General features: G+C 43.0%; 1 protein-coding gene across 2 annotated transcripts; it reads left to right on the forward strand.

The window, feature by feature from the left end:
• On the forward strand, window positions 1-26671 carry PTP4A2 (protein tyrosine phosphatase 4A2). 2 transcript variants are annotated; one of them, XM_090056826.1, is made up of 6 exons: window positions 1-272; window positions 11352-12014; window positions 14062-14154; window positions 22969-23099; window positions 25133-25207; window positions 26389-26671. In XM_090056826.1, exons 2-6 carry the CDS (start codon window positions 11919-11921, stop codon window positions 26495-26497), a joined length of 504 nt encoding a protein of 167 aa, XP_089912952.1. In that variant the 5' UTR covers window positions 1-272; window positions 11352-11918; the 3' UTR covers window positions 26498-26671. The 2 variants fall into 2 exon arrangements, with proteins under 2 accessions (XP_089912952.1, XP_089912953.1); XM_090056827.1 differs by lacking the exon at window positions 1-272 and adding an exon at window positions 3884-4010.
• The last annotated feature ends 806 nt before the right edge of the window (window positions 26672-27477 follow it).

Genomic DNA, 27477 nt, shown 5'->3' on the forward strand with positions numbered 1-27477 from the left:
CGCGGCGGGCCGTACCAAGCCAGGCGGCGGCGGAAGGGGGGCGGCGGGGCCCGCGGGCGGCCCCGGGCGGGGCGCGGGGGGAGGGGTGGGCGGCGCGCGCGGAGCCGTTGGCGCGGGGGGAGGGGCGGTGTCCCGCGCGGGCTGCGCCACGGGCGGCTCCCCCCGCCCCGCCCCGCCCGGCCCGGCCCGGCCCCTCCCGCCGGCCCGCGTGGGAGGCGCCGGCAGCTCGCTCCCCGCTCGCTCGCACGGAGCCGCCGCGCTCGATGCCTGGGGTGAGCCGCCGGGGTCCGGAGGGACGGGTCGGGACGGGACGGGGTGGAGAGCGGGGCCTAGGTTGGTGGAGGAGGCTCTGTCCTTCACGTTCACTCTGGGCAGGTGGGCGCCGTCACCTGTCCCTGCCCGCCCGACGCTGCCTCCAGGGGCGCGGCTGGACTTCGCCCGCCCGCCCGGCCTGTGGCGCCGGGGCCGCTCCCGCCTCCGGCCTCGCGGGCGGGTTTCCTCCACCGCCACCGGTGTCCCCGGCCTCCCCTGCGCCACCCCTCCTCGGGCCTGGGGGCGACTCGCGTGGGTACTTCAGACTTGAGGGATAATGCTCTTTTTTATTTATTTTAAATAATTATGCGGGGTGGGTGTGAGCAGTCAGTTGTGTGCTAGGCCCGGCTGGGGGAGAAGCTTCATGTGCCAGCTTTGCCCACCTTTATATATTTCCATGCTTCATGTGCCAGCTTTGCCCACCTTCATGTATTTCTATGCTTTATTTGCAAGTTTTGCCCACCTTAATGTATGGGCAGTGTTATTTGTGAGCTTTACGCAATTTTATTTGTGAGCTTTGCCCAGCTTTATGTATTTCCAAGCTTTAGTTGCGGGCATGACCTGTCTTAGCGGGATAAAGTTGGCAGCTTATTTGCCTGTCGAAGGTTCACAGTCTCGGTGTCACCACTATTGTTCGAGGGAATTTCCTAGCAGCCTTCAACTCCCCGCGGGGGTTTGAAAGAGGATGGAGCTGGGCTGTTCTCAGTGGGGCAGATGACAGAGCAAGGAGCAATGGGCTCAAGTTGCAGCAAGGGAGGTTGAGGTTGGATGTTAGGAAGTATTTTCTCAGTAGGAGGGTGGTGAAGTGCTGGATCACACAGAGGTGGTAGAGTCTCCATCCCTGGAGGTGTTTGAGACCCGGCTAGACAAAGTTTTGGCTGGGATGTAGTTGGCACCAGTCCTGCTTTGAGCAGGAGGTTGGACTAGATGTGACCTCCTGAGGTCCCTCCCAACCCTCATTTTCTATGATTCTGTCACCGGACGTGCATGCGAGCACCTGCAGAATCGGGTGACTTCTTTTTTGACACACAATGTGCCACTGGTAGATTAGACCAGAGATCTCTCTCAGCAAATGTCCTGACTGATAGTGACCAATGCCAGATGTTTCAGAGCAGGGTGGAAAGAATATTACAGTACACAATTAATTAATTATCCCAAGCATGGAGGTTTTTCTATCCCCATCAGTTAACAGTTTACGGCCTAAAGCGTGACTGTTTACATATCCTGATTTTTATGTCTAATCCTTCATTTAAACCCAGTTAGCTTTGCCTTCCATATAATCTTGTGGTTAATGAACTCTGTGATTAAATTGTGGTGTGGGGCGCATGACAGGTTTCTCATTAGTTTCATTGGATGTGTATTTGTGCATTCTGATTGTATGAGTAGAGAGGACTGGCTACTTCTGTCCTCACCTCTTGTTTCCATCCTTTCTATACCAAACCGTGTTATTGTTTGCAGCTTGTCATATAGAGAGTCTGGCTGTGGCCAGAATAATTATTGTTGCACATCCTCAGTGTTAACAGTTGCCTCCTCAGCTTAACTGAACTGTAAATGGAAGTTTCTGGTCTTAGATTGAATGTGGCTCTAGGTCTTTCCTCTTTCCAGTTACATTTTCTAGATGTACTAGAAAGTTATCCTAAGCTCATCAAAATGAGCTGAGTTTTTTCTTCCTCTGACTTTTCTGAATAATTTTCTTAATTGTGCAAAGCTGTCATTAAGCTCCCTGTCCACATGATCAGTTAGTATCACTGATTTGAGAGACTTGTCATTTTACATCTTAAGAGCAATACCACTTTGTGTTGCCAAAGGACATAGACACAGAGCTTTTGCTGTCTGCAAAATGCAGCCCTTCATGCAGTTCAAACATCTCAGCATCCTTATTTTGTAATGAGCTGTTAAAACCGCCAGGCTCCCACACTTCGACAAAACTTCATTTAGTCATATCAAAGGTAACTACTGGGTTTTTGCAATTTAAACATAGTTCTGGGGATTGCTAATATGGATAATTTTGAACTCCTTACTGCTCTTCATTAGGTGGACCATTGGTTTGGGCTCTTCTAAGATGTTTTTATTTTTAGGAGCCCTAGTTGGAATAAACTGGGGACAGGACTTAAGCAGCATTCAGATGCTCCCCTCTGAACTGGTTCTGAGTATGGATGGATGTGGTTAAACCGCTTTAAAAAAGTGCAAATTGAAACAGCATTTCTCTTTAGCAAAATCATGTACCTAATTTTCCCTGAAAACTCAAACTGAGTGTCTGTTCATGTCCCAGTGCTGGATTAGCTACTAAGATGTTCTCTTCTATGTATTTGGTGTTGGTTATAAATTATTTGACCTCACCCAAATTCTGGAAGGGAAGATGAGCTATTCCAGTATTCACTGAAGTTTCGCTGTGAGAACAGAGCCACGCAGAGAAAAGCATCGTCTTGGAACTCCTGACACTATTTTTATTTTTTATTCTCTCTTGCTGTATTTTTAAATTGGGAGTTTAGTCTCAGCAGTGGATATTTTTTCATACCAATGCAAGCTGCAATCTGTTTTCTGCCTTGTTTTAAGGCCTAGGACGGTGCGACTAGGTCCAGCGAAAGGAAACGAATGAGTCATCAGCAGCAAACTTGTCAGCAAATCAGGAGGGAACTCGTAGGCGGGTGGATAGGGAGGAACAGTACAATTTCTTGACCTCACCCCCCTCCCCATCTGCATGCACGTGTCATTATGAACAAGCTTCCTTCAGAGATTAAGAATTTTTTTTTCCAAGAAACTGTGGAACTAGTAGCCTCTTTGCTATGCAGAGAGATGACATATCTTAGAGAGAACTGTCATTAAGTGAAGTCCTTCAAAACTCAAATTCATCCATTGTTTTAAAGTTGACTAGATTGGGTCATGGTGATAAATTCTTTTCAGTACAAAGCACCATTACAGTCTAGAAGATACAGACCCTAAAGGCACTTTAAGACCATCTCTATGCAGTATTAAGAGTCCTCACTTCTACCACATGTGAGGTAAAGCCTTTCATCTTGGATTGAGGCTATCCTGGCATAGGAGGTAAAATACAGTGTAGTAAATTGAAATTTCCAAAGAAATACAGTTGGGCTCCAACATGAATATACAAATTAATTTTTTTCTGGGAGTCAAGTCTTACTCCTTGTGCACCATGGCACCTACTGCAAACACATAGGTGTGAAATATGGGCATGAGGATTTTTACATGAGAGGAAAAGGACAGAGTTCAGCAGCTCACAAGTACAAACTTACTTCATTAAGCTAGATTTTGACTGAGAGGAACACTAGTTCAACAGCTGCATTGCACAGTGCTGGTCTCACAAACACTGAGGGATCTTTTAGTATTGACTGACAAATTAGCAGGTTTTGCCTCACATCCTGTGCAATAGGTTGTTTCGAAAGGTGATCCAAGTGACCTTTCTTAAGGTATCTGTATCTTGCAATCTTGGGAAGCTGCAGCTGTTGCAATCTGTTTAACTGCCTCAGTGTAGTAAAGCAAATGCTTTTAAAGGTATGTTTTGAAGGGGGCTGGGGAGGCCAGGAGCACTTTATGATTGTTGATAGTTCTGCTGAGAAGTAGATATCTTCCTGAGCTTGTGTCGGATCAACACAGAAGTTTAAGTGACTGGCACAATTGAAGTATTTGAATTAGGAATCAATCTATAAGTAAGCAAGATAGTTCCTGGAAATGTAACTGTAAGTTCAATTGATGTTGTCCTTAAGGGAGTCATAAATATGTCAACTTTATCTGTCAGGTCAGGAATCTTGCTTAACTGTTGTTTTTTTAAAGTAGCAATCCACTGGGTGGGCTTTTTTTTTTTTCCTAAAGGGAACTTCAGTAGTTAACATGAGTTTATCTGTGACTTTGCGAACAAACTTATTCTAACAAGTTATGTAGTCTTTTGCATGAAACTCAACATAGATGACACTCTTGTTAAGATGGCCAAAATTTGTAGGGCACATCAATATGTAAGGTTGTCCAAATAGCAAAATTAATCCTATCAGTCAGTGTGAGGAATAGAAAGGTTGGGCAGTAACTTGGTATAGTTCGTATCTGTTATCAGGGGAGGGATGACACCATACTGAACTATATCCATGTTACAGAACTGTTGGTTGCAACTGGATTGTGACTTTGCAAACCGGTGCTGTGCTTGAGCCTAGTGCCATGACACTATGACTTGCTGTGTGGATCAGGTTTTGATTAGTAGCCACTCCCAGTTGATTAGGTTGAAAAGAAGCTGGAATAGTAATTAACTCCCAAATTAAGTTCCCAAATGCAAGAATTGTTGCTCAGCATATTTGTACTTATCACTCTTTTCTTCTTCCACTCTGGTTTCTGATTTTTTGCAGTGCTGATGCTTTAGGTGCATTTTCTTTCACCCCTCTGTTAAATTTCTTGATATGGTTATCCAGAGGAGAAAAATCCAGTTGTATTTTTTTGATAGCTGTCTACTTTCACCTTCCTGATTTTACTAAATTACAGAGCTAGGGATCAGCCAGTTGAAAACTGTTCTTAAGCTTGCTATTTTGAGGTGTATAAATACATTAAGGTGGGAACTAGGTTATATTTTCATCCTGATCAATTGTGATGGCCCCTCCATTCATCCTGCATTTTTAAATGCGTGTTCCTATCTTAACTGGCAGGAAGGAAGGTATTTACGTTTAATGCATTTGCATTTAGGTACTCTTTGATCTGGCTTGGTAGACACTGGGTTTTTCCTAGTCTTACTTAGGTAACTTATTTTTAAAAATCAGTTTTGCTGCATTCTGTTACAGTGTATAACAGTTTGGAGGCAAGGTTCTATGAGTAGATGTGATATCTTTTATTAGACCAACTGAGCAGTTGGAAAAAAGTTCGTAGCAAGCTTTCAGGCACAGTCACCTTTCTTCAGGCATAGGGAATCTCTGCTGGTCTGAGACTCCAAGGAATGAGAGAAGCTAAAAGTGTGGCAGGACGTCAGTGAGAATGTAAATAGGTAGAAATTAGAAAGACAAAGTAAAGCAGGGAAGGGAGGGAGAAGAAAATGGGGGGAAAAGGCCAAAGGGAGACATTACAGCAGGGGTATCCAACCTTTTTGAATGTGCGGCCAGATCATGAACTTCTTATCACCCAGTGGGCCAGCGAGCCATATTCAAACACCCTCGGTCTCAGCCAGAGAGACCCACCCTGCCTGTGCAGCCCTACTGCACTTGCCTGTTACTGCGAGGTTCGTGGTAGCTGCTGATAGGCAGGGGCAGGAGGGACCCATTCTGCATCCAGCCAGCTACTGCCCCAGAGACTGAAGGGGAGAAATAAATAGCTCCCCATCCCCATCCCCTGAGCAGCACAGCCCCATGAGCCAGCGCTGTCTGAGGGGGGCCAGAGCGAGGCAGCTGCTGCACTGCAGCCCCTCATCCGCCCGCCTGCCCGCATGGCCCCGCATACTGTGGTGCCTGGCCGCCTGCACGTGCAGCCCCGGCAGCCTCAGTGCTGTGAGCCTGGAGCACGGCGTCCAGCAGACACCGGCTCCTGCCGCCTCGCCATGCAGAGCTCGCACCAGGACCCTGCCTGCCAAGGCCCCCCCCAGGCTGCCTTGATGACTGCCTGCGCCAGGCGCCGTTCCTGCCCCGCGGCTGCCGAGCCCGGCAGGTCCCCAGAGGCAGGTGGGACACCAGGGGCAAGGGGCCAAGCCGGAGAGAAGTAAAAGCAGGCACTGTCCCCAGATCGTCCCGTCAGGCGCGGCTGGGACAGCCCCGCGCCGCGCAGCCCTAGGGGTGGTGGCATTGGGACTCGGCTCACACGATGAGCCTGGCCCCGCGGAGGTGAGCCGTTCCCCTCCCCCACCTACCTGTCCTGAGCAGGGACCTTGGGCCTCAGAAAATGGCTTGGCAGGATGCATGTTGGACAAGCCTGCATTACAGTGATAGAAAACAAAGTAGAAAAGAGGCTGCCTGAGGAAAAAGGAATTTTTCCTATGCCTGAAGAAGGGTGACTGCACCCAAAAGCTTGCTAAGAGTTTTTCTCCAACTACTCAGTTGGTCTAATACAAGAGATCACATCTACTCAAAAACCCTTGCCTGCCTGTGTCCTTAGCTCAGGGGTGGGCAAAATGCGGCCTGTGGGCAAGAGGTGGCCCAGCAGGCCATTCTATCCAGCCTTCGGGGCCCCTAAAAAATTAAAAAAATTAATACTTATCTGCTCCTGGCTGCCTGTCATGTGGCCCTCTATGGCTTGCCAAAACTCAGTAAGCGGCCCTCCGCCTGAAATAATTGCCCACCCCTGCCTTAGCTCAACACGGCTACAACTGAAAACCCAGTAACAGTTTGGAGGTAATGCACATGTAGGCAACCATATAGTTTTGAAATGCCGATTTAACTTAAGTTCTAGTCTTTTTAAATATGCTGTAAAATGATTACAGCATGAAATAATTCTTTAGACTTCTAAATACAAAGCTTTGTATCTTCAAATCACTGCTCACACAATTCAAACAGGCCTATGATCCTATAATAAACCTCTAGTGTGATGGTGGTAAGGTGATAAATTGAGATATTGGGAATAAATGACTTGCCCAAGGTTATGCAATAAGTGGTTGGACACAATGAAGGGTTATAGAGCCAGGACTAGAACTTCTTGGAGCGCCTGACTGGGTGCCACACACAATTCAGTAGAACATAGCGTCTCCCTTTTACTTGGTTTTACTTCCAGCTTTGTATGCATTAAGAGCTTACTTTGCCAAAAAAAAAAAAAAAGGGTAGAAGTAACTTTGATTTTGCTATAAAGTAGAAAAAAGTGTAATCTCAGTGACCCTATGTCACTTCAACTTCCACTCTCTCAGTAGTGTTGGATGAGTTTTCTGTCTTTTAGAACCAGTCAGCTGGACTGAGTAATATCTGAAGGGGTCATTATTCCTTTCTTCCAGAAACTATTCTGCCTTCATAGTGCTGTTAGCTGACAGTGCTGCAGATCTAAACTTGGGTCTCCTACTGCATGATCACCAGACTGCTGGGCTGACCCACGTATTTCCTTTATATGGCTTTATGACGTCCTCAAAAGTAAGGAAATTAGTCTAGTAATTCTCCTTTGTAATGCAAGTCTTCTTTAGATCGCTGTCCAGAGGATGTCAGTTGATTCTCAGTGTATGCTGAAATGGAAAAGCCCTTGTTTCTGGCAGAAAGAGGACTTTCTTGTTCAGGGTAGGCAGGGGCTGGATACATGTTTGAATGCAACAACTTTAGTGGTTTCTTACAAAGTCCATCAGAGTTGTAGTAGGCTGTAATACATCGTAACTAATCCGTTTGTCTTGAATTCCTGTAATGTGTATGAGGCAACATTTTGACTGGTTTGGATGATCTAATGAGAGGAATGACCTAATTGTGGTATTTAGATGAAACTCTGCCATCTGGGAGAGGTATGATGGTATACTTTTGTAGCTGTTGAAGTGATAAGTGTTCCGGGATTCACTTTTGAAATCTGACTTTCAGTCACTTAGAATAAAAATTATACTAAGGTTGGATAAGGTTACTGAAAACATTTCTGTTCTTGCTTCTGGCAACCTAATTAAAATGTATTTTTGGTACCGAAAGCCACTCTTTAAAGAAATAATTGCTGTTCTGCAGGTGGTGTCGTCCCCCCACCCCCCTGCTTTACCTAGTGTCATGGAGAAAATACTGTCCCAGTATTTAATTTTAACTCTTTTAAAATGAAGGTCTCCTTAAATTTGTGACAGTACAAAGAATTTGGCTTGGTGGAAACTTGTCGGCAAGATTTTCTCCAATCTATATGAGTTGTGCCTGTTATACTATCTTTTTAGTTCAAGTGCGCAGCTTAGTGACTGCATGCCAATTTTGCATTTCTTATTTATTTCTCCATTACTGAAGACTTATTTTTTAAGGAAAAAGAGATACTGTTACTCATGTACTCATGAGAGATACTGTCTCATGTACTCTTGGTTTTTATATTTTTTTCCCCTTCCACTTGAGGAATCTAGTTTGGAATTATTTTATAGTAGGATAAATCCTGCTGGGTTAGGTCTGTCCTATTATCAGTAATATAAAGCTAATTTCTTTGCCTAAGGTGAACATTTGGCACCTTTTTTTTTTTTTGATCCCCAGAGGAGAGTTAACAAAACTTTTATTCAAAGCTGTTTTATGTTAGAGATGTAGACTGCTGTCTTCCCTTTTATTCAGCGGTGACCTTGGCAAAACCTTGAAGGATGGGCATCATGACATCACAGGAAACCAAAATGCAAAGAGCAGCCCTCCTAGCTCAGATTTGTCTGCTGTGATGATGTTGTTACAGTTTCCAAAGATCCTGTTAACATCCTGTAAAAAAAGCTCTAACCTGATTCTCTTTCTTCAAAACACTGCAGAAAAGGTTCCTTTACATGTCCTAAAGAAGCAGGAAAGGGCATGCTGTTTGCTTTTGCGTAGCATTTTAATCTCAAGCAGGCCCAGCTATGGCTTGCTTCAGCTGGGGTTGAGTCTGTTCTGTTTCTGTAGACTCCAAAGCAAAATTGTTATGAATCTTTTGGACATCCTGTTGAACATCCATCATCTGAATGTCCTGTGGTAGAGCATCTGCTACATCCATCCTAACCATTTTTGCAAATGGAGACTTAGGCAGGTGGTAAATAAAAGTTGTCACTACTGAGTGGCTGTTCTGTGGCCTTTTATACTGGTTGTAGGACTGGTTCCTAGAAGGAAAGGCTGCTTACAGATGTGAAAAATAAACCAAAACAGTGCTTTATTTTAAGTTCAGCGCGCCCCCATACCAAGCGCAACACATGCCCAGAAGAAGCATTGTGTCAGTTGAACCTGGCTCGTTTTAAGTCTGTATAGATCATGTGCTTCAGCAGGGGTTTTTTTTGGCACTTCTAGCTGATAGCTGATTGAATCAGCTATTAGACAAAAGCACCAAAAAACCCACTGAAGAATGCAATCTGTAGAGATATTGGGTGAGCTAGGTCAAACTGCTGGGATGCCTCTTTTGTTAAAGTGCTGGTTTTTTGGTTTAGTTTTCACATGTGTCTGTTGGCCTAAATGTCCTCCGGCTCCATCTGGCATCTTACCCTTTTTTTAAGTTAGGCCAGGTCGGGGCTAAGATGCTTGATATAGCCATGATTGTTTAGGAATAAGACTTTTCTGAATGTCTTCATTTGGAAAGTCCTTGTATAAGGGAAGTTATGGCAGCATAAAGTGCTTTTGCTGGTATAGCTGATCTTGTTCAAGCAGCCAGAATAGCAGAAGTGCTATATTTACTTGAATATAAGATGAACCCCCTAGTAATCAGATTCTATATATGGAAAACTTATAGCTTTCTTATAATATTCCAGCTCTAGAATCCAATTATTGGAGGTTTACCTTGAATTTGTCTCCTTTCCACTGCTTACAGCAGGGAAAATAAGTCTGGAGGTAAAGTACCCCTTTGCCCTCTGCCCATCGTCTTCCCTCTATAGCCCCTTCCCTCTCCATCATCCCCCCTTTACTGTCAGACCATGCTCTCCCTAAGCACATGGAAGTGAGAGGCAAATTTGAAGTAAAACATATAAATAAACACATAGACTTAGTTCATCCAGAAGGGATGCCTTTTTACCTTTTTTAAAAAAAACAACTGCTGCACATTTTAGCACAGGTACTCCATAAGCACACTGTTAAGCAGCACTTTTGTACCTACTTATACTTTATCTTTTTAATATTCCTAGGGTTTACTAGCATAGCCATTCTGACAGATCTTTTCTAGTGTAAATTTGACCTCAGACTGTTTTCTCCTGTTCTAGGCTGCTTCCGTGTCAGCAGGAGCAGTAGGGAGAGCACAGAAAAAGCAGTTTTCTTGTGCTCAGGTCCCTCAGCAGATGCCACAGTGCTCCCAGTGGAGAGCAATTACATGAGAAAATCTTGCTTGACCTCTGCATGCCAGCGCCGGGTGTGCTCCCTGCAGACAGCATCTTCAAAAATTTAGCTGCTCAATTCTAGTAAATCTCTACCAAGCATGTGTCAACTGAGAGTTTTAGGTAGCCTTGTCAAGTGGCCTCCATTGGGCAGATTTTCACAAAGGTGGCAAAAGGCACATCTCACCCCTGACCAAAACTAAGAAAAAAGCAGCCCTCTTTGCAAACTGTCAAGCCCCTGCTTCAGAAGTATGGAGGTAGTAGCGGTTGTTGTCAACAAGAAGGTGGAAAAAACTTGAACGAAACAGGTTTTTTGTGATTACTTAATTTCATACTCCACCGCAACTGAACTGTTAGCTAAAATTACCTCCTTTCCCAAAATATTCAAGAAGAGGCAGATACATGGCAAAGAAAGCTCCAGCTGAAATAGTTTGGCAAAGTTTTGTAAGGATCCAGCAAAATGGTCTTAGAAGTATTGGGCAACCTTAACAGCAGGTGGCACTTTCAGATCTGTCTTGATAATCCCATGCTTTTCCTCCTGAACTGATGAATGTTGTAACTTTGGTAAGATCAAAGTTGATCTTAAAGTAGGGCTGGAATTTCCTGGTCTTCTGTTGCTTGTCCTGACCGTAGTACTTTACAAAGCATTAGTCACGCTGTTTTCATTTTGCTGGCTTCCTCTGCCATTTATTTTTACTTGAGGCAGGTGGCGATCTTAATGAGACACTGCTTATCTAGCCATTTTGTGTTGAGCCCAAATGTCCATAAGTAGCTCATGAAAGGTAATGGATTGATTTACAGCTATTTAGCTGTGGTGAATAGTCTGCTGCTTTCAGTTGTAAATGTTTAATTATGAGCTACAGAAGGCTGTATGATGATGTTTCCTCTCTAGTTCTGGAGTTCAGTATTATCTGGCTATCAGCATGATGGATGACAAATATTCTACAAAATCTCAGTTCATCAAAAAGTTGATAGTACATAACACCAGGATGCCACTCCACATTATCATAAAAGATGTGATTAAGTGTACATCAAGCTACTTTCAAAAAATAGTCTTTGTTTAAAGCTTATCACAGTAAACTGCTTAAGATTCTGGATACGCTATTCAGGAGACTTCTGGTTTGAAAGCAGCAATCCCTCTCATACATTTTTTCCCACCCCTTCTCTTTAGGTGTTCTGTTGGAATAGACGTTGCACATTTATGGCGATTCTGAGCGTTAGGGCAGACTTCTGCCAGGCCCAGCACAGCACCCTGGCCGACAAGTGAGCTGGGCGTGGGGGGGGCTCTACCGTGCCATAACTACCTTGCCTTGAAGACTCCGGACGCAGCAGTCACCCTCAAATATATGGGATATCTCCTGCATATTGGAAGCATATTCCTTTTACTGACTCTAGCAAAACTAAACATCAAGAAGAAAAAGTGGAGAGAAGATCTGCCCTTACTTTGTTTGCCTCACCAGTGCCTAAATGTAGTACAGGCTGCCTAGTCTTGCATGTAGTCGGAGTTTTTGGAGTCTGAAGGATACCACCCGCGGTAATTGAAGCCTAAGTTGAATTCAAGTGGATTCAAAAGCAAACCTGCTTTTCCTGAAGTGAAGTTTTTAAGAGCAAACAAGTCAAAAGCAAGCTTTCATCTTTTTTTAATGTTTTCTGCTGTGAAACCTTTCAAAGGTTATTGATTTTTTTTTTTTAATTTTTTTTTTGTGTGCCCCTCACGAAAAAAAAATTATTTGCCATTATGAACCGTCCAGCTCCAGTGGAGATCACCTATGAGAATATGCGTTTCTTGATCACTCACAACCCAACCAATGCTACCCTCAACAAGTTCACAGAGGTAAGGTGACCGCATAATGTGGCATGTTTTTCCATTTCTTGCATGTTGAAATTCCCATAATGGCACCAGAATCATCTTGCGGGTCCACCCTCAGTGAGATCAGATAGCTGCTACACTTAAAAAGCTTCAAGCAGCAGGTATTTTGTTTCATTTAAACTGTTTAAAGGTCTCTTGATCAGCAGCAGGGAAGTCTGGCGATTTCCTTTCTTAAGAGTCTTGCTTTCTTTCATTAAGAGAGGTTCAGAGCTTCCTTCTGGAGCTTAGATGTGTCCTTCTTCAGTCTTCCCTTTCACAACTTCAAAGGTATTAAATATGTTGTCTCTGCTGCTGTTCCAAAGAGAGAAACTAATTCCTGTTTTCTCATGAACTACTTCAGAGCTGTACCCACAAAGACCCATGGGTTCATCTTCTGGTTGTTAATCAGTAGTAAACAAGATCACAAGTGTTTATGATCCTGTTTGATCCTGGGACTAGGATTCCATGCAGGAATAGCATTAGTATCTAACTTCTAAAACAGCAGTTTTCTCAAATTCTGAGTCGGTCCCAGATTAATTGGATATTTCAGGTATGAGATAAAGTTTAAAATGTCATTACTATCTCTTTAGACTTGAGATGAATGGAGGCACTTGCTCTGGGAGCTGGGTAATGTCTAAAATATTGTCACTGATACCATAAGGGCTTAAATACTTCTTAAGAAATGGAATCTTAACTTTTGTTGAAACAGATGGGATTACCAGAGAAGGTCTGGAATGGTGTATTGCTGCATTCCAGCTTGCATAAGTCTCTTAAGGAATCTGTAACACGCACTTGTGTGCATCTTTGTGGCCCTTATAGTCAGTTGAATATAAGATGCTGAATTTAAGATGCATCCAAATTTTCTGACTTTCAATTTAAGGAAACAATAAAACATCAAATATAGATACCTCTATGGCAGTGGTTCCCAACCTTTTTTTTTTTTCTGTGGACCAGCATAGGAGTGGGACAGAGCGCATGGAGCCGGTTGCCTCCCTCCTGGGGCTGTGACTTCCGGCAGTGGAAGCCGCTCACTTGGGCGGACAGATGCGGGGCTGAGCGGGGGGCTTGTGGCGTGACCCTGCAGCCAACCCTTTGTGGCCCAGTGGTTGGGAACCTCTGCATTATGGTACATATACGAGCTTTTTACTGTAAGATGCAGGCCATTTTAAAAAGTGCACCTTTTATTTGAAAAAATACCTTTTCTTTCATTTCGCTGAGATCCTTTATCTGATTCTGACTGCTGCTATCTGTTTAACTTCCCTGCCAACAGTCTGCTCAGATGTTAATGGTTAATTTGGCCTGAAATCCTGATTCTGCCATCATCTTTAATTTTTTTCATCTAAGTGTTATGGATTATATTTCTCTTTTGTCCAGGAGCCCCAGAGTCTGAAATAGGCAATGTGTTATAGCTAGAAATAAAGTTGTAGAGTATTTCACAGTCTAAACACTGGAGGAAATTCTGCTTGCTGCCTGAACTTTCAAAGTGAGCTGGTGCAGCTTTTGTGTGATCTTCTGATTATTTATCTAGCACAATGTGCTACTTATAGTTCATTACAAGGAAGCAAGAGTATGGCTCCGTGTGTGTTCTGTTCCTCCTTGCCTCAAAATGTCAACAGTGGCTGAGGCAAACAGCTTTATGTTTCTATTTAAAGAGAAAAAGCAGAATCCATGTGTAGGGCATAAGTAGCTATTTTAATTGTGCTATAGCATGTGCTTGACTTTGAGGCAGTTCTTCCACACTCACCTTGTCCCTCGGGAGAGTGCCAAAGAGATTTCACATTTACCACCACACTTTTAATCTTTGGCCATATATCATTGTCAAGACCACATTGTCCCAGTTGTACAATGGATGAGACACTGTCTTTTCAAATTGGTCCTCACTCCTCAATTATCTAGTCTCCTTGGAACTGCAGAGCAATTGCAATATCGTGGGTTCAGACTGGTGTATGTGTTTGGCTTTGTAACGATTGAGAAAAGGCTTTAATTTTTTTTCTTCCGGCAGCATATTCACACGTTTTCTTTGTTCTTAAAGGAGCTTAAGAAATATGGAGTGACAACCTTGGTGCGAGTTTGTGATGCCACATATGATCAAGCTCCTGTTGAAAAAGAAGGAATCCAGGTTCTAGTGAGTCTCTTTTAAAATTCTTTCTAAACTGAAAAATCATTAGATATAGATCTGATTTCTCAGTGTTGCTTGGCATTCATGCTTGTGCCTGATAATAACATAGCTTCTTCCAGGATGACCAACAGCAGTCTTTCTTATGGATCAATGGGGAGTTCACCTTGAGATTTTTTTTTTTTTTTGTTCAGTAGATTCTTTGTAACTTTGAAATGCATCAGAGGAGGTATTTGGGTTTTGTTGCTACAGCTAGTTGCCCTAGTTAGAAGTTCCTGTTCTTAGAGGTCTGGGTGCTTTGGGAAAAGCTTTGATCACTTGGTTACTGATTTGAGTCTGGTTCACTTTAGAACTGGCAGACTGGTTGGGATGAACCAGGTAGCAAGCAGTTGTGATGTGATTTAGGTGTCTGTCTTGTTCATGGAACCAGCACCCATATAATAAGTGGCATTGCCTCAGGATGCCTCGGAAGGAAGCTTGAACTTGGTTCTGCCTTCTAAAAATAGGACCTTCCAAACGTGGTTAAGATGCACAGACGGGTTATTTGTTTTGCATAAAAGAGATCTTTCATTTCTTATGTCAGTTTTGTATGGGTACTAATGAGATTTAAAAACCAGCCATATTGCTAAGCTGACATTTGAAATGAATTTCAGACATAAACTCCAGGCAGTCATGGTTTAACATATGGCTATATTTCATGCTGTAGATTTGTACTAGCACAAAACAACAATGTTGTGAGGGATCTGACTTGTTGCAAGATATTAGTGGTCACGGTGATAAATTCAGTGAAGCTACTGGCTTCTGCCATCCCTTATTCAGCAGGTATAATTCCGTAACTCTGGCTAAAAGTTAGTGACACAAAGATAGTAGTATCTAGTATTGGTAGATGTGTTTTTTCATGAGCTCTGTGCCCATATGGAGATTGAAGGCAGTGGTTTTCTAGTCAGTGTTATGAATAGTTGTAGCAGGCTGAAAAATGAAGATTTAATATATGCACATTGGCTACCCATTATAGCTGCTCTGCTTTCTATGGGCTCTCACATCTTCGTGACCAGAGACGCTAGCTGTTTTAAAGAGTGTTCAGCAAATTTGGTGGAACATATATTTGTTGGATAATTTCTATACTGCATCGTCATTCTTGAAATTTCTGACAAAGTCTCCTGTACTGTTTATTTTAATTGGAGAGGTATAACGTAGAGGTTTACACTCCATACAGGATTGGAGGGCATATCGTGCAGCCTGGAAGCTTCTTTCCTGGAACATCTGGTGCATGAATTTGCAGAGAATCGGAGACTGCGTTCCTCTGATGATTGTCCTGGGCATCCTTGGCTGGAGGTTACCCTTGCATAGTTTGGTCAGGGTTTGTGGTTCTAGGACAGTACCGACAAGTAGACTACCTTGGTTTTGGGCATCCATAGTTTTATACTTGTTAGGGGCTGGGGGGACCTTACAGATCATCGGGTCCAGCCCTCTTGCGCTTGGGCAGGAAGATTGCTGGGATCAGATGACCCTAGCAAGATGGGCATCAAGAGGTATCTTGAAGGTCACCAGGGTGGAAGATCCAGTATTTCCAAAGACAACCATCTGTACCAGGACTTTCTCTGCGCATTCAATATGCATTAATTGCTCCTAGCATGCTGTTGTTATACGAAAGCAAAACGGCATAGGGAAAAAATCCACTAGACATCTGGCAAGGGTAACAAAACAGGACATGAAAGAAAAGATTTGCTGCTAATGTCATGCCTGATCCAGATGATCCCAGTTATGATGGTGTCTTCGTAACTTAGTATATTGCTGTGGTGTTTTGGAATTTGAAAGTGAGCTTGGCTAGTCAGTAGTGTGACCTCTCTACCCAGCTTCCCCCACTTCCTCTTGAAATACTTTCTGAAAAAAAAGCTGCTGTCACCACTCAGAAATGGGGCTGAGTTACCAGCTGGCTGAGAAAATGAGACACATTACTATTTAAAGCTAATATTTGTTTACAGAATAATGAAGATTAAAAACGTAGCCTGATGGAGATTAGCATCTTTTGTTTGAAACCTGCTGAGGGCAAAAGCATAGTGAAACCCCTGAAATGGAGAGAATTTTAGCAAAGTCTTTCATTTTATGATACAGAATAAAATACTAGTCAGGACAGCAGGGTGGGTGGGATGTGGAAGTTACCTTGACAGGTGCCATAGCGAGAATACAGGGGAATTGCAGAATTAATGTGCCTTGCTTACTAGTCCTACTAGTTCAAACCAAGTTCATGCAACCAGGAGATTAGACAATAGGAGGCTGGTATAGATAATATGTTTGGGGTTCATATCAGATTTTCATGGTCTTAGATGGTTTGTAAGGGTCTTATTATTCCAAGGTACTATCCCTATTCATAGTAGTTAGTTGCTTAGAATACCTTTCAGCCATGCATCCTCAGTTTTTTAGATGAATTATTTGGCATCTTAAATTATGCTAAATAATTCCTCTTGGAACAGAAATAACCCAACTCCAGGGCAAGCTTGTTCATTTTCAGATTCATGTGCACACATCTGTAGCTCTTTGGATCCTGGCCGTTCTCTAACTACTGCCCCACAGAGCAGTGTTGCATACCTGGGTCATGCTGTGTTTGTACCTTGCCCTCAGGACGTCCCAAGCTTTGCTAAAAGACTCATGTGAGCCAGATATGAAGGCCAGATTTGAAATTGATCCTGATCAATGGGAAACCTTGGCAAGCGATTGGAACAGATGGCATCATCATCTCCACCAAGGTGTCAACGTCCACAACAGGAACTGGCTCCAACAACTTGAACAGAAAAGAGTCTGTAGAATGCAAGCTGCTCCCAAAGCTCCCAACCATGGCATGTACAAGTACTTACAACCACTGCCACAGATCGTGCAGATCTTGGATTGGACCATTCAGTCGCATGAGATGCTGTAAACAGGTCACAGGCTGCAACATCCACTGTTTCATAGACAAAAGGATGCCAACCAACCCTGCAGAGCAGCGTTGCATACCTGGGTCAGCTGTCTTTGTACCTTGCTCCAGAATCACATTTCCTGGATTTAAATGTTGGTGGACAGCCAGAAAGCTCCCCTTTCAGATGCTTGGTAGTAGCGGATTTACCTACTGTATAGGCACAGACCCTTTAAGAGGTACTGGATTTGATTGCCTCCAAAAAGCTATATGTTTGGTTCCATGTGAAGTAGTCACTGGAATGTAGGTATCCCAGTGACAAGCTTCTGTTGGCACAAATGAAAGCAATGCTAAGTCAAAGCAAACTATTCCTACCAGAAGTACCTGATGGTAGGAGACCAGAACTTCTGGTAATGGTTCGGTGTCACCAATGGGCAAGAGAGCTGTGTGTGACACAAGCTGTTCTCAAAGCTTCAAAGTTAATACAAGGAGCACTTTTAAGTGCCCGTGACCCCGTGTATACCATGGGTTCCAACCAGGAAGAGAGCTCTCAGGGCAGCCCAGAACTTCAATATCCAAATCTTTCAGGTTGAACATATGAATCTCATGGTAGCTGGCCATATTGAAACCATGGTAGAGGAGATCTGCCAGCAGCCAGCCTGAAAATGCCATGCAAGGAGCTCTCTGTCTGAGTATTATGTGCTGTACCATAGAATAATATAAAGTTGTTTTTTCTGTGAACCAACAGCTCAACCCCGTGTTGGGCAAAGTGAAGAGATTTTCTTGAAACAGCACTTAACCCTCTGTCTTCTCCATTGTACTCAAAATGGCATCCACACAAGACACTTACTTTAATAGTTTTATCAGATCCTATACCCATCTTCTACCTGTATCATCCACCCATCACGTCCATTCACCTCCCTTCTTCCCCCGCCCTCCCCCCGCCATTAAGATACTGGCACTGCAGCTTTTAAAATCAGGTATGTTATTTGGCATGCATGCTTGTTTTAGTGGCAGATACAGGACAGAAGTCACTGAAACAACAATAAAAAACTAGCTCATTGTTTCAGTAATGTGCTCTGCCTTTAGGAAAGCTGACCCTTTATGGGGAAAGTGACTCAAATTGGCTACGGATGTGAAAAATGCTTGGCAATTTTTAAGGTATATAGCTTTAAAATAATTACTGCAACAATTCATCCTGCATTATGATGTTTTTTGCTAGTCTGTCACTGTCAGAAGAGATCTTGAGACAAAATTGCACTCCATTTTGGTATGCCTGTTGCGTTCCCAGTTGTGAAGGGCTGCGATTTTGCTAAATACCAGTCCTTAGATCTTCCTGATTTGCCTATTGTTGTCTTGAGCAAGACCTATTTGAGTCTCCAGGGAACTCTCCTTTCAGTAACATCCCCAAGCCCAAGGCCAGCCCACAGACATGCAGATGTAATCATTATCTCGCCACTGATCTAAAACGAGCATGGCCAGCCAACCTCCCTTCCTTTGCTGCAAAGGCATGGAAGGAGAAGTAATCTAGAGAAAATCTTACCATCTCTGGAGGGGCCCAGAGTGAGAAGATGGAAATGACATTCCAGAGCTACTGGAAAGAAACCCTTGCACTGATATGGTGCAATAGGAATTTAAAACACGGGACTGGAAGGTGCCTCCAAGGCCTTCAGTTCCAATCCCCTGCATTTTCAGCGAGTAATAGAAGCCATCTCCTCTAGCCCTTTACTTGCAAGCACCACAGCCACAGAGCACTTTTTGAAAATAAAAGTCAAGAACATGCTTCAAGGTAGTGGAGGAAAGTAGAGACTTCCACAGCCCTTGCCAGTCGGATGGGGGAGGAAGGCAAACCTTGTGATTCCCACCCGCCCCCCATCTGTTCTTCTTTTAATTTCTCGTTTTCCTTGTTTCCACCATGGCCTGCATAAAGAGAGGTGATATCACATCTTTCCTGAGTGTGACCTTGATCCCCAAACTTAGTTGAGGTGCACAATACATTCCTGACTCTTTCTTCACTAGTAAGGACATTTTGCAGGACCATCATCTCTGACAATTCAGAAAGCCCCATTTCCTGTCCGTGCTCCATAGATGCCCATAGCTATTCAAGGTAAAGTTAAAGCATGTCTGTCTTTTTTTTCCTGAAAAGTTTCATCAGCTGCAGAGTCAGAAGGTAAGATGGGTTTTCTAGAACAACAGGAAGACTTGTAAGCTGTTAATGTCCATGGGAGGCAAATACCCCATTGCTCATTCCAGCCATTAGGCATATGTTTCTAAACATTTTGGCATTGGAGACCTCTCCAGCTTATCCTGCATCCATTTCAGTGACTCTTCCACAATAATCCATCAAGTGCTGCAGCATCATGGAGAAATGCCCCTTTCTGTTAATCTTTGGCCTAGCATATCCCATCAGCAGCCCACTACATTTTGGGTACTACATCTAAGTGAAGCAAGCAGCAAATTCTCGTGCCTTGGCAAGTTTGATGTAGTCTGACAGCGTGCTTTTCATAGCATTGCAGCTAGCTGTGACAACAGCTCTAGCAGTTGATCTACCAGTACCCAAATAGTTTGAATTTATCCACTGGTAGTTTGAGTAACAAGCTTCCAGATACTGATGGCAACACACATCTGTGCTAAGGAGTGTTCTCTTGGTGTTCAGCAGCTCAGGAAAGTGCTGCACCAGTTCCAGAAACCTAGAATTATAAGATTATAAGGGGATTATAATATTATAAACCCCTGTAAGTTTGAGGGGTGCTCACCAGGATCTGGGGGAACGTCTGTTCACCAGAGCACCCCAAGGGATGACAAGATCAAACGGTCACAAACTCTTCCATGAGTGTTTCAGGCTGGACATAAGGAAGAACTTCTTTCCTGTCCAAGCCTCCAAGGTCTGGAAAAGACTGTCGCCAGATGTGGTTCAAGCACCTACTTTGAAAGCCTTCAAGAGACATTTGGATGTTTATCTTACTAGGGTCCTATGACCCCAGCTGACTTCCTGCCCCTGGGGCAGGAGGCTGGACTCAAAGATCTTCCGAGGTCCCTTCCAGCCCTAATGTCTGTGAAATCTATAAAGAAAGTAGGGCTGGAAGGGACCTCACAAGGTCATCTAGTTCTGCTTTCTTCTCAGTGCAGGATCATCCCTGACTAATCTACCCTAAGTATCTGTCCAACCTGCTCTTGAATATTTCAAGGGATGGATATTGCACAGTTTTTTGAGGTAGCCTGTTGCAATGCTTGACCACCCTCATCATCAGAAAGTTCTTCCTAATCCCCAATTTAAATTTCCTCTGATGCAGCTTGGGTCCATTGCTCCTAATCTTGTCCCAGAGCTGCTGAGAAAAGCCCTTCTTTTTGCTCTTTATATTTGTGCTTGAGGTTGTCAAATTCTTCCTTGGTCTTTTCTTTGCCAGACCAAATAACTCTAGTTCTTTAAGCCTTTCCTTGTGAGATGTGCTTTCCATAGTCATGACAGGGGTCTGCTTCTACTGCTAGTTGTCCCAGTTTTTTATTGTCACTGTTAGTTAACCAAGCCCAGAAGTAGCACTTCCCTGAATAAAGCTGCTTCAGATAACCAGGTACTTCTGAACAGTATTTAATATCATTCTCCTGCTCCTCCTCTTTTATTAGCTGTTTTACCATGGTATCAAAAGCCAGGTGGCACTTGGAGAGCCGTACCCATCCCCTGCATTTGGATGGATGTGCATTAAATGCAACTGTATCATCCAGTTTGTATTGACTTGTGATCACGGTGCTCAGCAGTTTGTCTTCTGTGCTGCCTGACAGTGCCTCAAAGTAATGGATGTCGGAAAAGGAGTTGGACTCCTCTCCTTCCCTGCTCAGAATTCCTATAGTCTCTGGTAGGTATCCCACAATGCACCTTGGGAAAATGTATAGAGCCAACTGGTGCGATACTCTGCCATGACATACCTGCAGAGAGTGCCGAACAATTCAGACAAGCACAAAGATGTGTAATAGAATCAAATGATCACAAATGGAGTGAATGGGCTGGATCAAAATAATAATTTCATGTACACAGTAACCTTAGCAGTGGAAAGGAGTTGAGATGAACTCAAAGGAAGGACATCAAGAATTAAGGATGAATTCTGTTCTTCAACACTTTCAGTAATGAGTCGCTCCTGTTTCTGTGAGAACCAGTGAGTTTGCTCCCAAAAACAAGGCTGATCCTGTATGAACAGAGAGATTCATGTGTCTGTTTGGGATTAAATAGTACTGCAAGTGTGGTAGAAACATGTGGAGTGATGATAACTGGGAAAGTGCAAGGGAGTTCCCTCCATGATCTTCTGCAGCATTTCTTTAATCAGTAAAGGGCCAATCCTGCTGGGTGCCAAGTACCTTCAGTTCTAGCTGGATTTAAAAAGCAGCACTCAGGACCTTTGAGGTTCAGGAAAGGTAGCCATGTGTTCTGGATTACTTCCCTGCAGAATTGTTTGAGAAATGAAGCCTTCAGTTTTGCTGGCTCTAGCAACAGTTGACTTGCACCTTTAGTAGCTTCAAAACTGCAATATTTGAAGGTTGCTTGTGAACTGATGTATTTTGTATTACTTTTTTTTCCAAGAGCACATTTTTACAGCTGTTAACCCTTGAAAAATGGGGTTTACAGTTGAAATACTGACAGTCTTAATAGTGGTACTACAAGGCTATTCGTGGAAGCGTGATAAGCAGATGACAGCTTCTACCCTGATAACATGCCATCCTGTCTAATGGGGTGTACAGGAAATGTCAGGGCAGTACTAAGTGCATTTCAAAATTAAGAGCCCAGTAGTTTCCTTGTTCTTCTCCGGGGCTTCGGCATGCCCTTTCCCAACTCCAGGAGTCTTAAGGACTGTCACTTCATGCTGTCTTCCCTCAAGGTATTGGGTAGTGCCTGCTGTTCTCCTAGCTTAGACTGCTTTCAAGACAGATCCTTATCACTTGAGAGATGGGCTGTTTGAATAATGTGGTACCTGTGATCCTTGCCTCCTTTTAAACCACTTTGAGAACCATGGATGAAAGGGGTATGAAAGAGCTAGGCATTATTTTCACCCCACACACCTAATTGTGCTGTTTCTACAGCACTGGCAGTTTCTAAGGGGAGAATAAAACCTATGCTGCCTTGTATTCAGTCTCAGGGAGTAATTTTAGGATGTTCAGTACTCTACACAAAAGCACAGATTCCAAGAGGGATAATGGCCTAGGGAAAATGGAAGTCTTGAAAAATCATTTCCTCTTTGCATGTAATTTAAACTTCCAGCCATCTCTATTATGCAGCAGGGCTTAGGCAACCTTTTTCATGAGTAGGAGAAAAAGACAGAAAATGTCACTCAATTATTCACTTTTATCTTTTTTGAAGTACTGTATTTTGCTTATGAGTATGTGTTTGAAATAGCAGTAAATAAATAGGTATGACTGTCTTTTCCCCTTGAGATGCCATGCATCGCAGCTGGACAGGCTGCTCCACTGGAATAGGTATGATGCACTTCTTTGTCCATATAGAAGCAGCAGCATAAACTGTATTTTGCAGTGGTGGGTTTTTAAGCAATAGTCCGTATAGATTTAATTATAGTTTCTACTGACTCGTCTAATGAGTACAAGCGCAGAAAGATGTTAAAAAGACAGGTGTTTACTTTTTCAGCCAGGTCCATGCAAAAACTGAGGACTCAGTCAGTAATTGCCACTAGACAAGTCTAGTTGTTTGATTTTCGCTAACATTTAATTGAAAAGGTTGATAAAGTGGATTTAATTTATTTAGCATTGTATTACTGTATTGAGGCTATACCCTGAGTTCTATGTACATTAATAGCAACTGCGTAATATATGGATATCAAATCTTCCCCTTCTAATTAGGACAGCTGTTGGTGGATCAGTGAAACAGTCCATATTACTGCATCAGTGATGCCTTAAAGTAAGAACTATTGTGCTTTCTTTCCACAAAGGACTGGCCATTTGATGATGGAGCGCCACCTCCAAATCAGATAGTTGATGACTGGCTAAATCTATTGAAAACCAAATTTCGTGAAGAGCCTGGATGCTGTGTTGCTGTGCACTGTGTTGCAGGGCTGGGAAGGTAAGCCTTCTGCTAGTTTAGTTTTCCAGTTAGTTTATTTTACTGAGAGAATTGTTGTCCCCCCCCCCCCGATGCAGTGGTATTATTCAACTACAGTTCCTTCCCTCCCCACGCTTGAGAATGCACTTGTTAAAAATACCCTGCATCTTTCTGCTAAAAAAATCCTCTTGTACTTCTAACTATATATGTGGAAAATGGAGTAAAACCAAGTTCTGTGTTCTGGGGGAACATTCAGAATGACTGTTCTGTTGGCTTTGGGGAGAGTTAGAGATGCTATAAAGAGTTTTAGAAGATTGGATTTTTTTTTTTGCTATCAAACTGCTCAAGGGCATTGATTGAAATACCGTTATACAAAATATCTAAAAATCAGCACTTTTAGTTTAATGCACAGGTCCTAAACTACTACTTTGAACAGTTTTTCAGCTCTTGGGTTGACAGAAAAGCATGTTTTTTCTTTTCTGTTTTTGTCTTTCTTTTAATCCACTTAAAAGCACCTTAAAGAAAGGGTTCACTTGGAAGTACAGAAGTGAATTCCTGCATCAATGTGAATACCTTTGGAAGGGAAAAAAACCCAAGTGTGAAAACAGGGCAGTTAACTCATTTTTTTTATTTTTTATTTATCTGTGACTTATTTTTTTGATCAGGTGGCCACATGTTGTGACTTAATCGAGTGATTTTTTTTCTTGTATTACATTAGGCCAAAGGAAGCCAGGAGTTTGGCATCTGCTGTTATCACTGTATTTTGTACATATTCCATACAGAATATGGGTTCATGTTGTTGAGGCTTGAACTAACGTGGAGTAGTTTTTCTTAGGGTATGGGTCACATGTATACATTTTGGAGCTATTTCAGAAGGGAGCAGGGCGGTAGCTGGTATGTTCTGACTTGTTATTTGTGGACAATATGATACAGTACTTACGGAGCCATACAGATATAGAAAAACAGCTCCAACTTTAACACTGCCTCAGCCAGTGTTGATGCTGGTGTGGTTTTGCTACCTTTGTGTTGTTCCTGGCTTGTCCACACAAGCTCCATACATACCCTTATACTGCAGGGGAGAGATGCACAGCGCCAGCCGCCATGGGATCCGCTGATGTCTTGTGAAACCCTGCTCTCTGTTACCATACAGGATGCCCCTGTTTGCATGCCTGTATATGGTGATAGGAAGTCACATTTCAGGTGCAATCTTTTTAGTGCCATTTTAAAATAAATGTAATGCGTGTGAGGCTTCGAACTGATAGCCATGAAAACCAAAGTCCTCTCTGTATCCAGGTGCAGGCCGGCAGTGCCTAATGCAAGCTGTTCTGCCTGCTCAAGTTGCTGATCTGTGTTCTTGATTAGCTCAAAGGGCTATTCGGCACAGTACAATTGCCAGCACCTGTTTAATCTTTGACTGCTTTGCCATCACCAGTGCCTAAATCACGCAGTTATGCTGAGTGCTATGAGCAGTTGTCTAGCAGGAAGTGAACTGGGACCAGCACCTCATTTCACAAAGCTTCCCTGAAATGCCATCCCCATGCTCCCTATATTTGACTGGACTAAATTCAAAATGGTGACGTCAAGGTGAAAAATATTACTCCATTACCCCTCAGCCCTTCAGAGCCTCCTGTAACTTAGCAAAAAGGAACTGATTTCAAAGTTGTCATTTTAAAAGTGCTTCATCTCTTCAGCCTATATGGAACTGAACCTCTGGTATATAATGCAAAGTTCAACATGCCAAAGTCCTCCACAACTTTGTGATTGGCAGAGTTCAAAATTATCCTACAGTGAAATGATAAAGTATAAAAATCTGGCAGTACTGTTTCATGCCAAACACTAAGAAGCCATTGATTTTTGGTGCTGGAAGCAGAGCAGTCTGCTGAAAGGAGTTTTATATTAAATGCACAGCAGGCAAATGTCTGTCTTTCTAGATAAAAGAGTTAAAGACAAGCTACTTAAGCTGTTTGTTTATAGACTAATTTGATCTTTTTTGAGGGGTTCAATATATTGCTTTTCTAGGCCTTATTTACATAAATATTGATTTTACCCCACAGGGCCCCTGTCCTGGTTGCACTTGCTCTCATTGAATGTGGAATGAAGTATGAGGATGCAGTTCAATTTATAAGGCAGTAAGTATAATTAACAAACCCGCAAGCACTTTCTCCTTCCCTCCCACCCTGTCTGTCTAGGGAATTTTATATTTGCTTTGAGCAAAGCACACATGCAGCAAAGCTTGTTAAATTTCTCATAGTTTTCTCATAACTGTGTCCTGCCAGTGCTGGACACAATATCAACGTCAATGCCAGGTTTTGCACCCTTCTGGGCTTGGAAAGCCAAGGAAAAAGCCAACTGTCTACTTTCACTTATGCATGAAGTCACTGCTTTGTGACCCAAAGCACTTGGGCTCAAAGTTAAAATGCTAACAAAAGAGAATTTACAGGATCAGTTAATAAAATTCCTGCTTTGGCTGGACACTGACAAATTACTAATGAATCAAAAGAAAATGTAGTCTGGCTGAGTGCCCTAGCAGCATGATATCCTTCAGCTCACGGGCCAAACAATATGATCTACAGCAGGGGCTCAAAGATTGGGATTCATGAAGGCATTGTGTGTGGAAATGTTGGCAGCCATTCCACCTGCAAAATAGCAAAAGTGCTGGTTGGAGGAGAGAGTGCAAAGTCCTGTTATTTTAGTGATAATGCTAGAGCTTAATATGAAGCCCAGCAGGTAGGAAGATGCTGCATAACAATGTCACAAAAAGGCAGTTCGTGCGGCTGTTGGAATCCAAAAGTCTGCCTTCCCTCTCCCAAACCATGTTGCTGTTAACAGGGTTTTGAGCCTTCTGAATTTTCCCTTTGCATTTCTCTCTGTTATGCCTTTCATTTGATACTAAATCCCTCTCTTTATTAGCACCCTTCATATATTTGTATCTGGTTGACTTGTCCTCACTTAGCTAGTGTTATATATGCAGGGCATCATATGAACCTTCTGAGGGTGAACTTTGTGATGAAAGAGCAGTGGACTCCAGAGAAGCCTAACTCTCGTGATCCAAAGTCAGTTCAGTGAAGAGGGGAAGCATTTTATGGCCACAGACCTGACTAACACCGGTGCCTAGATCCCCAGTCCCATGGCCGGGTCTGGTTTACCCTTCCTAGAGGCAGCAGTGGACAAAGAAGCAAGCCCAGTGTTGATTGTGTGGGTTTGAAAAAGCTTTCTAGTTCTCAGAACAGCTAATCTACTTTGAGATGTACACAATAACCAAACCAATACTCTTGCAATTGATATATAGCCTTCATTCTGTTTGTTTTAGGAAAAGGAGGGGAGCTTTCAATTCCAAACAGCTGCTTTACCTTGAGAAATACCGACCTAAGATGCGATTACGCTTCAAAGATGCCAACGGTCACTGCTGTGTTCAGTAGAAAGAAACATTAAACACAGGCTGAAGTTATCATGGCTGTTTTCTGGACTCTTGGCACCTGAAAATGTGAATCTGGAATCAAACTATGTCATCAAATTAGTGGTGGAGTCAGTGCTCCTCAGCCTCTGTCGTAATGGTGGTGGTGATTTAAAAAAAAAAAGAAAAGAAAACACAACCCCCCCCCCCCCAAAAAAAAAAAAGTAATTAACAACAACAAAAAAAAGAAACATTTCAGTGAAGGATTGTTTTCTCCTCCAGCTGCAGTGTGAACATCTGCCAGGAGAAAATTAGTTTCTGAACCTTCTGTATTTTAACTTTTTAAAAAGAAATGAAATAAAGTAAATTTTATGTCTAAGGAAAACCAGCAGAGCATTGGCTTATGCAGAAACCATTTTCTTGGTTCGGGGACAGTGTCCCATAGTTAGCCCTTGGCACATGAATTCCCTTTGGGACTTCCTTTTTTTTTTTGTTTAGTGGTTTATCTTTTTTCCTTGCTGAGAGCTGGCAGACAGAAATAAGGAGAGGCCTTTGTTGGTGTATGTGAGCAGTCTGACAGCCTTAAGCCCACCTGGGCACTCTCCTAGAAATGTGTTGATGTTTGTGTTGTATGTCCATGCAGTATTTAGACTTTGCGGATGACAGGATGTTCTTGGTAGTTTTCTTTAACTGAAGACTCTACCTAATACCTTTTGGTGAATCTGCTAAAAAGCCTTTTCTAATTGGTGGTGGGGGGGGATATTTTTAAGAAGAATGCAGTGTATGTATGTGTGTGTGTGTGTGTGTGTGTATGTATGTGTATGCGTGCACATGCAAGTGTGTATGAGCCTGACTAACTTGTACTTCTCCAAAGAATATGGCTGAGAAGTTAACTGATTCCTTTTTGCTCCCTGGATGGAAAAAAATATATATATGTGTATGTCTTGGTGCAGAAGGATTCAGGCATTTGTAAGTGTCCTAGCTGACTAAGGGAGAATTTAGGCA

The sequence above is a fragment of the Crocodylus siamensis genome, chromosome 7 (assembly GCF_052110815.1).
Source record: "Crocodylus siamensis isolate JL-2025a chromosome 7, ASM5211081v1, whole genome shotgun sequence".
In the NCBI taxonomy this organism is placed as follows: Eukaryota; Metazoa; Chordata; order Crocodylia; family Crocodylidae; genus Crocodylus; species Crocodylus siamensis.